The sequence below is a fragment of the Xyrauchen texanus genome, chromosome 13 (assembly GCF_025860055.1).
Source record: "Xyrauchen texanus isolate HMW12.3.18 chromosome 13, RBS_HiC_50CHRs, whole genome shotgun sequence".
Classification (NCBI taxonomy): Eukaryota; Metazoa; Chordata; class Actinopteri; order Cypriniformes; family Catostomidae; genus Xyrauchen; species Xyrauchen texanus.
The window spans coordinates 35,780,241-35,790,594 of NC_068288.1; the positions used below are offsets into that span (position 1 = coordinate 35,780,241).

Genomic DNA, 10,354 nt, shown 5'->3' on the forward strand with positions numbered 1-10,354 from the left:
CGACTGAGAAAAATTGACTGTGCATCATTCAAAATGGCAAACTTCCAGGGAATCACATTTTAAAACAAAAAAAAAAAACAAAACAAGCAAAAAGGGAAAGGGACAGAGTTTGTAATAAAACCTGAATAAACATCGACTTGGCTTTTTAGAGGTGGCGACAATTTTTTTTTCTTACTCAACAGGTAAGATATATATATTATTGATATGGTTTATATATAGTTGTATATAAACTACACGTGCGTGTAGTGAAATGCAATAATTATACTGTAATTGGTGCAGAACGTTTCACTTGCTAGCACACCTGTGTATTTTTCTTTAACAATTATTTATATTAATAAATCCTTTAGTCCTTGGTTTGCCAAGGACATATGTGTCTTGAAATGAGGTTGACCACTAGTTGGTAACAATGACAATCTATAAAAATTACTTGACAATGTTTGACCTTATCAAACTAGCAATCATTGTGTCCAATATTAACAAACGTTGCCTAAATATTGTAATGTAATTTATTTTAAAACATCAATATTTCCAATAAGTCAAAACAACAGCATAAGATATGGCACTTACCTGCTCAGATGACATATTTTCGGATATCCGTCTTTTCCTTTCTTTCATTACTTGTCCATTCGCTCTGATATGTCCTGTATTCATGTGTACACCGGTGCCTCAAACCACGTTCATCTGCCGAACCACAACCAAAATAATGTTCTCCCGTAAGCTGCATGCAGTTTCATTTTTTACCCAAGAGGGCCAAAAGTTACATAGTGTAGCTTTAATTTGTTTATTTTTTTTTACACAATTTACAATAATATTTTTATAAAACAGCACAATGATGACTCTAAAACTTTATAGATATTACAGTTTAATTTTCTGTTAAAGCATGATTTTCTGCAAAGCTGCTTTGAAACGATGCGTGTTGTGAAATACACTATATAAAAAAAAAATACCAAAGGTGTTAGACCTCTATTGCTTTTGTAGCTTCGCTTCATTGATGAGGCATGAAAGGCCTCCAGACCATATTTGGGACCTCAAGGACAAATTCTGTAGTGCCAACACCAGTTCAAAAATGCACTTTTCTTTGGCACATAGCTTTTGAACCGGATTACTTTTCTAATAATGATTTTAATGGACCCTAATGTGACTGGATACTGGTACGTGTTGGCTGTGCAGTGTGTGTAAGCCTCACTCCACTGGCCTCGAGTGCCTCTAGCAACTGACGCTTGAGACTGTAGCCTTTAGTCTCCTAGTTAACACGCCCGCCTCCCATGCCAGCTGATGTCGTTTCAAATCCCGCTCATAGTGGGTCGAGCTGGACCAGTTACAATGGTGCCGTGACAGGGATGGAAGTGAGGTTTAGGGGGGTGAGGGTAATGAGAGCCAGCTGGTACGTGATATCTGTACATTGCATGTAAACCTCGTTCCACTGGCCTCAAGTTGCACAGGGACTTGCACATGAGGCTGTGGCCTTTAGCCTCCTTGTTAGCCGAACCAGCTGATGCCGATTCAAAATCCACTCGGAGCGGGTCGAGCAGGACCAGTTACACTTACATTAAAATTATTCCAATTACAGTGGCCACTATCTTAGATTGACATTTTTAGTTTACTTTTCATGCCCTCCAAAGTTTTTCTGATTTGCCCAAAAGTTGCTCCAATAATCTTCAGACTGAGGCACACAGAAATTATTAAATTGCATTTTGATTTTCGAAGTGGTTAAAGTTATGCCAAAACTATTTTGTTGCCATAAAGCAGTATATTGTCAATGGTATATTAAACAAAACTTGGTGTGTTTCATTAGGTTAGGACCATTGTCATGGTCCTAATTTCAGGTCTTGAAATGGCTATTTTTTGCCCTTGTTTTATCCGTTTGTTTAAAAAATCACGAGCTTTTAGATTTTGAATTTTAATATTAAGTAATAAATCTGTTGAATGCTTTTGCTAGATTTAAAAGAAAATGGTATGTGTCTTCAATATCATGTCCCGAGGGTACTTGAGCAGTTTGGAGATTGTGCCACTTATAATTTTAAAGAAAAATACTACATGCTAAAATAGCTTGACATGCTAATCAGTTTTAAAAATGGTTTTAACAAATGTATTTCTGTTGACCTTTGAGTTTCAAATTAGGTTTACTACAACATTGGCCATAATTGACTGCATGATTCCTGCTTTAATTCAAATCATATTAGCTGTAACAAGAATATTTTCTTGGTAATTGTCTCATACTCTCTCAACTTGGCATGTCTATTTGCCATCTTTTAGGCTTGTCAGTTGAGTTGCACAGTGGTTAAAGCTCTGGACTACGATTCAGAAGATTTGCTGTTCGAACCCTGCCCCAACTAGTCTTACTGCTGTGCCTCCGTTCTAGAGCTCTTTGCATTGTGCTTAGTGATTGCTAGTAGCGCTTGGCCACGATCATTGCTGCTTGCAGCAGTTTCCTCTAGATTTTCATGTGAAATGTACTGCCTACATAATTTCTGTTGGCTATTGTCACAATTCATAAAATTAGCACTTGTAAGTTGTAACCGTTAGCTATAAAGACTGCATCAAAGCATATTTAATCACACCGTGTAACTATTTTTGCAATTTGACTTTCTCCTGTACCAAAAAAGTACTGAAGCTATACCATGGTACTTTGAGATACTGCATGGTACTGAATGATTAACATATTCATAAACCGTTGGTATATATTTTACATGACCTCTAAGGTACTTTAAAGAGTACCATGGAAATTTCAGGATAAAAACATTGTATTCAGAAAGAGGTAATCACAGCGCTCTCTCAGCTAATCCAGGTGCTATGACCAAATAATTAATTTAAAACATTGTATGCGCATGGTACATTGCCTAAAAATACATGGTAATACAATGGTACTTTTTGGTCAATTTTGTAAGTGTTATATTTACTGCATGTTTATTGCTCTGAAATGTTTTGGTGGTGGATACTAACTGGCTTAAACTAAGCATGTTTTGTCTCATCTCTGCTAATGATTTGTTTCATGGTACTCTTTGTTTCCGCAGGATCTGATGCTCCAGATTTGTCTGCCTTCCTTTATGATGCAACTTCTGGCTTTTATTATGACCCTCAGACATCCCTGTACTATGATCCAAACTCAAGGGTGAGTGTAAATTGCCCCTTTTATTTTTTTGTTTTAATTGCTGGGTTATCAATACAGGGGCCTGGGAAGCTCAGCGAGCTACCACCCCTGGAATTCGTGAGTTCGAATCCAGGGTGTGCTGAGTTACTCCAGCCAGGTCTCCTAAGCAACCAAATTGGCCCGGTTGCTAGGGAGGGTTGAGTCACATGGGGTAATCTTCTCGTGGTCACTAAAATGTGGTTCGCTCTCGGTGGGGTGCATGGTGAGTACATATATTATACAAATAATGAAGCAATACAGTGTCAGATTAATTCCTGGCTGAAATTTTTTTTTTGCTTGTTTAGTATTTCTATGAGGCTCAGAATCAGCAGTACCTGTACTGGGACAGTACCTCCAAGATCTACATCCCAGTCCAAAGCTCTTCCATAGATGTTCAGGAGCCAGCCCCCGAAGTTAGTGTTCCCGTGGCAGCTGTTGGTAAGGTAATTGCCACGCCCATCACAGAGGAGGAAGTAAAGCAAGCTGTAGAGAACATGCCAGAGATGCAGATGGAGGAGGAATCTACCCCAAGAGCCGAAAAGAAAGACAAGGAAAAGGAGGAGAAGCCCAAAAGTTTGGCAGCATTTAAGGTGTGCCTGCATCACTCCATACCATCACAATGTGATTTGTACTTGCAGTGCTATTAAATCCCTTATTATAAATGACAATATAAAGGCAGTTGGAAACTGTAACAACAACTAGCACAAAGATCGGTGTGGTAATCTTTGCTCTGCTCATCAGATAATGAAAGACATGGAGCGATGGGCAAAAATCCAGAACAGGCAGAAAGAGATTGTCCGAGCACCTTCCCCTGTCCTCAAGTCTGGAGGAGATGACCTGAAGCCTTCCAAGGCTGCTGATGCAGCATATGCCATCTTTGAAAGGAAGGTCAGTCCCCTTTGACTTTTTTTAATTGTTTATTATTTTTCTTACATTCTCAAATAAAAAAATAAAAAAATCTAGTTTATTTCATGATCCAACCAGTCATAGATCTACTGAACTATGTACTTAAAGGGATAGTTCACCCAAAAATTTAAATTCTCTCATCATTTACTCATTTACCCTCATGCTGTTCAAGATGTGTAGACTTCTACTGAACTCAAACGAAGATTTTTAGAAGAATATCTGGACTCTGTTGGTACATTCACTGCAAGAGAATGAAGGCCAGAACTTTGAAGCTCCAAAAACACAAAGGCAGCATGAAAGTAATCCATACAACTCCAGTGGTTAAATTAATGTCTGAATCAAAATGATAGGTGTGGGTGAGAAACAGATCAATATTTAAGTCCTTTATTACTATAAATTCTCCTCCCTGCCCAGGTGGCGATATGCACAATTAATGTGAATCACCAAAATGAAAAGTTCAAAGTGAAAGTGGAGATTTATAGTATATTAAAAACATTTGACTTATAAATTGATCTGTTTCTCATCAACACCTATAATATCTCTTCTGAAGTCATGGATTTAACCACTGGAGTCTGGATTACATTTATGCTGCATTATGTGCTTTTTGGAACTTCAAAATTCTGGCCACCATTCACTTGGATTGTATAGACCTACAGAGATGAGATATTCTTTTAAAAATCTTCAATTGTGTTATCTTCAACACATCTGGGATGGCATGAGGGTGAGTAAATTATGAGAGAATTTTAATTTTGGGTGAACTATCCTCTAAGTTCTTGATCTCTTTATTTTAACTAATTCCTGTGATTTGTTCCATACTTTTTCCTCATGTTTATAGGCCGGTGGAGACGATTTATTCAAGAAGCCTCTTGCCTCTGCAAAGAAAGAGGAAAAGTCATCAAAGGTGAGTTTTACAGTCTTTATTAAAAATACACACATCTTAATACACACAAACTCACTTTTCACAAATGGTTAAAAGAGCAGCACATAGCATTGACCCTGATTGATGTAGGCTATTTAATAACCCACACTAAAGTAGATTTACAGTGAGTGTCATTGTAGATGAAAGCAACAATCCCCCCTCTCTCTGTGTTGGCAGCGCCCCATGGGCTCTCTTGGAATGTTGGCGGCCGATTATGGGGCTGGCAGTGACGAAGAGGAAGAAGAGAAACACGAGAAGCAGGAAGCCCTGCGGCCCATCAAAAACCAGTCACAGATGGAGAAGGAAGACAGGTTGACAGACTGGAAGAAAATGGCTTGTCTGCTGTGCAGGAGACAGTTCCCCAATAAAGACGCTCTGATCCGCCACCAACAGCTCTCAGATTTGCACAAGGTAACAAATCTCATGATTAAAACTATTATGGAGTAATAAGAACAGTATAAAATATAGCTGCAAGCAGCGATGACAGGTCGAAGCGCCATCGCCACCTGGTGGCTCTAGGAAAACAAATCATGATGGGCGCATGCATTTGAGAGGGTAAATATAAGAGGGCTATTTCAAAGTCACACTTCCTGTTGTCAGTTGGTGGTGCTATGATTGTGACCCACAAAAGCCACATTAGTGTGATTAGCTGACATGATCAAACATATTCCTCAAGTTTGATCTAATTCTGTCAATGCACACAAAAGACATGAGACACTTTCTATTTCCCTTTTTTTGCCATAAATGTATTGCCTCACCATGGCTACAACATTCGAGATATCAAAAAACCTTTCCTAATTTAGTACCTATAATGTCTTGGCATGATGTTTCACAAATTTGGTGCCAGTCACATGAATCCCCTAGGAGGAGTATTCAAAAGTTCAGGGCCTGCAATACAAAAAAAATGCACATTCAAACCAAAATGGCTGACTTCATGTCGGGCGGAGCTAATGACTGTAATTTTGAAAGGTGTGTGTGTGTGTGTGTGTGTGTGTGTGGTGACCATAGAAGAAACTGACCTCACCACTTTTGTCAAAGGTGGTGCTAGAGAGCTTCCCAGCCACGCCCTTGTGTTAACTTTGTCCCTGGTCTAATGGTGTGTGCAAAATATCATTAAAATTCAAGCATGCCAAGTACCTCAAAAACATGTGAATATACATAAAGGAATAATGATATTTAATGCATTGTCAACACTATGTAAGATATTAAGAATCCATTCAGAATTTTAAATCTGCACAGTCCTGACATTATAAAACAAATTATAAACATTTGAAGCAAATCTGGTAAACATAAGAGGGATGTATACTTTCTTCTGCCAGTTGGAGGCACTATGACCATGACCCACAACAGCCACTTCAGTGTGATCAGCCTGCAAGGCCAAACATACGGCTCAATTTTGATGTAAATCACTTGAAGCACGCAGAAGAGACACTTGCTGTTTCCCAATTTTTTAACATTCATTTATCGTGATGCAATGGCAATACTGTTCGTTATATCAAAAAAGTTTAGCATCTTCAATGTCCTGGTATGATGTTGTCCACATTTGGTACCTGTAACATGAAGCACCTCGGAGTATTTAAAATTCCAGAGCATACTTTTTTCAAACAATCCAAATGGCCGACTTCCTGTTTTGTGGAGCTTATATCTGTCAGTGCGAAAGTTGTCTGGCATGATGAGATCTATATATGGTCAAAGATGACTGGTGACTGTAAAGGGATGTACTACAGAGCCCACCGAACATGCCCATCTTCTAGGTTGTGCTACAGAGCCCCCTCTGCTTGCCTATCTATTAACTTTTGCCAAGCCCTAATGGCCGACGAATCTGACACATGTGCACAATTGAATGGAATGACTTTGAGCATGTTATGTGCCCCAAAAGCCTCTGAAACCTTAAAAAAAAATCCTTAGAAGAACAATAGGGCCTCTGCCCTTTTAGTGCTTAGGCCTTAATAATGCTTGATCTGATAAATTAAGAGAATCAAGACTGTAAAATGTTGGTTAGTCAAATTGTACAGTGTGGATATTTGTATTTATTGTGTTTATGGATTTTTGTCTATCAATTAACACAGTTTACACCCTTAATGGTTTACTGATTTCTTAGTATGAATGTCCTTTTAAGCCCCACTCAGATTTTCACAACAGAATCCTTGTATGTTTTGACCTCTGCATTTTGTTTTGTCTTCTTATTTTAGCAAAATATGGAGATACACACGAAAATTAAAAGATCAAAGCGAGAGCTGGAGGCTTTAGAAAACCAGGAAAAAGAGGTATTTTTCCCCATCTATTATACATGGCTGCATCATTTAAAACTCTTTAAATGGGTTGTTAATGTGATGTATATGTATATTTTCTTTCTTTTCTTTTTTGGCTTGGGTCAGCATGTGCTTGCTACAAATATATTTTACTTGTAGTTTCTAAGTATAATATATAGTTAATAAAGAGACTCAGAATAGTCAAATGTTTTACCATGCACATTCATTCTGAACCACTGTCCTTATAGTTGAAAATTATGGAATCAAATGGTTCACCTGAAACAAAAAGAACAAAAAGACAGCAAAACACATGGGCCGGCAGCTCAAGGTATGTGAATTTTTAATTCTAATACATTTAATTTCAGTTTAGGCTTTTCTGTGGAATTCTTTGAATTGTAATTCTCTGTAATATATAAATGTAATATGGTATTTCTTCAACTTCGGGCGCTTTTAGCACTTTGAATTTCTAGAAAGTAAAAACTTCATGAAAGTCACATTTTTCACACACTTTTTGGACTTACTAGACATAATTTTCCCACAATAAAAACCAAAAATGCCAAGTTCTACAGGAAGTGTGGAGTGAAATGTCACCTGAGTATCTGGACAAACTGACAGCTAAAATGCCAAGAATCTGCAAAGCTGTCATTGCTGCACATTTTTGATGAGAACTCCCTAAAGAAGTGCTGAAAACATTTTTTAAACTTAGTAATTGTTCACATTATTAATGTCCTGACTATACATTGTGATCCAATATATTCAATATATAAAGATTATACATATTTATATCAATATATAATTATACATAGTTCTCTTTAAATATTTAAAAATATTCAGATAATTAAAATGCAATACATTCTTGTAGCAGAAGAGTTAATCCTTGATAAGACAATACAAAAAGCGGCTTTAGAATACAATGTATTGTTTATTACCATATTATTGATCATAAGTCAGTCATTGGCGTACAGTTCACAGCAATCCATTACACAAGTGAATTTGTCAATCAGTTGGAGATTTATTATGAGGGCTTGTTTAAAGGGTAACTAAACCCCTGCTCAGAGTCTGACTCCACCCACTAGCAATATTTGAAAAATGCTGGAAAAGTGGGCAGACCCCAGCGGGGAAACTGAGGGTGGGGCTGAGTGGGGGAGTGCAAACAACTATTGTTGCAAAATATATTGAAATGTTTAAAAGTATGTAAGTGTAAATATATGCAAGTTTATTTATTTTTTTGTGAATGATCCTAGCTAATCTACCTCTTTGTTATCAACCTGTTTCTTAATTTTCTATTAACCATACCATGTTGTGTGGCGTTCCAGGGGCAGTCATAAAGGCAGCGAGAGACCAGGTTTAGGTCTAGAAACTACTGAGGTGAGTGTCTTTCCTGCTTGCTTTTGGGTATGTATTGAACTATGGCAATCATCTGTATGTAAATTAAATTTTTCTTTGTCTCATTTCTCACCAAAGCGGAAGAAAAAAGAGTCTGTCGTCTGGGATCATGCCACATACAAGCAGGCAGTTCGGAAGGCCATGTTTGCACGTTTTAATGAGCTGGACTGAAAGTAAAAAACAAAGGAAATAGTGAACACACACACACACACATATAACTATTCTTTTGGCAGCTCATTCCAGGCTTTATGAAGTGTCATACAATTCCTGGACAAGCTTAATGTAACTAACCCTTTATTTTGTTGATATGGTGATGTGTGCCTGTAAAAACATTTATTTACTCTTTCCTGTTTATTCATCCTGTTTTTCTGGCTCTATTTTTCAGGGCTTTTTAAATATGACTTAATTTGACAATTCTCAATATTGTTTAATTTTATGTAGTTAATGTATGTACAATTAAATATTTGTGCTAAAAAGCCTAAACAAACAACATTACTGTAGTTATTACTCAATAAACTCAATTTGGCTTTCAACATCCAATCTTAAGTGATGATTTATATACTGTTGTTTAGTTATTTTGTCAGTATTGTAATTATGTGTCCGTTTACAAAATTACTTGGAGGTTTTGCCTATAAAAGAAGTGACATTTTGCAGTATTATAGAGAATTATTGATATAAGTCAGGAGTTACTGAGAGGACCGAGGTAGTTTTCAAAGCCTCCTCCAGGTGGAAGTAGAGAACAATTTTCATCACTTTAAATTTCACATTGAGCTGCAGCTAAAAAAAAGCATTTACATGAATATTATGAACACTGTCGATATAAAGCCACTTTTTTTTTTTTTTTTTTTCTTCTATCGTGGGTTAACCCTAAATAGACCTCAGTTTTATGCACTGACAGTTCACAGCTCTTTACCTTCCTGCATGCATAGCCAGAGATTAGATTTCACTTTTCTATTTATTTAATCCTAAAAGGTGTGCAGTCCTGTCTTAGCTATAACTGCTGATGCTCTTTCATACAGACAATATAAAAAATTGCTTTAGCCAATAACATTTTGTATAACAAAATTCCTCATGTTTTAAGCAGCTAACCCTCTTTGTAGCATTTTCAACATTTGAATTCTGTTAATTGCACAACGTTTTGCAGCAAATGTTTGAGTGGGATTGGGTTCTATAGAGGTCAGTAAGTAATATATCAGCAGTACTTACAATAAGGATCTCTCGTTCTCTGACATTCAATGAGTGTTTGATCCTTTTTTTTGGTGAACAAATAGTCTCGCTCTGTCCATTCTTTATGAGCTTGTTGAAAGAGAGGTATGTGGACTCTCACACTGTTTGTTTTGGTCAGTCATGCTTGAATGATTGATCAGGCGTAGGAAGACACACAAAGAATAGTGCACCCCAAAAAGGATTCTACACATCCAGCCCCCTAAATGGTCCATTTTTAAGGCACAGATAAAAGCTGATAATACTCATGTTGGTATAATATATGGACACACCAGGTCCGTGAGACTTGCTCTTCACAGAGCAAATTTTAGTACTCTGTTCTTTATCACATTCTGCTTTGATGTGTAAATGATTCATGCCTGTAGTCATGGTATAATGTAGAGCGTGTCAAAGGTCGGGTTGCTTTCCTTCCTCCTTACGGTTGTTATCTGTAATTGCTTTTTAATTAGTCATTCTTTAAAAGAACGCTTGCAAAGCGTCCGTTCCAGCCTGCTGCTTTTGAAGAGGACTTTTGTCATATCAAATTTTCTCAAAGTT

General features: G+C 37.2%; 1 protein-coding gene across 3 annotated transcripts in view; it reads left to right on the top strand.

Moving 5' to 3' along the window:
* Positions 1 to 9,125, top strand: part of LOC127653934 (RNA-binding protein 6-like) — a 32,274-nt gene extending 23,149 nt beyond the window's left edge. For all 3 annotated transcript variants that reach the window (XM_052140802.1, XM_052140803.1, XM_052140804.1), the window contains 9 exons: positions 3,015 to 3,112; positions 3,436 to 3,720; positions 3,872 to 4,018; positions 4,872 to 4,937; positions 5,133 to 5,366; positions 7,148 to 7,222; positions 7,456 to 7,535; positions 8,524 to 8,575; positions 8,672 to 9,125. In XM_052140802.1, the coding sequence (XP_051996762.1) occupies positions 3,015 to 3,112; positions 3,436 to 3,720; positions 3,872 to 4,018; positions 4,872 to 4,937; positions 5,133 to 5,366; positions 7,148 to 7,222; positions 7,456 to 7,535; positions 8,524 to 8,575; positions 8,672 to 8,764 (1,130 nt within the window). In that variant the 3' untranslated portion in view covers positions 8,765 to 9,125. The remainder of the gene's footprint in view (positions 1 to 3,014; positions 3,113 to 3,435; positions 3,721 to 3,871; positions 4,019 to 4,871; positions 4,938 to 5,132; positions 5,367 to 7,147; positions 7,223 to 7,455; positions 7,536 to 8,523; positions 8,576 to 8,671) is intronic.
* Positions 9,126 to 10,354: the final 1,229 nt, after the last annotated feature.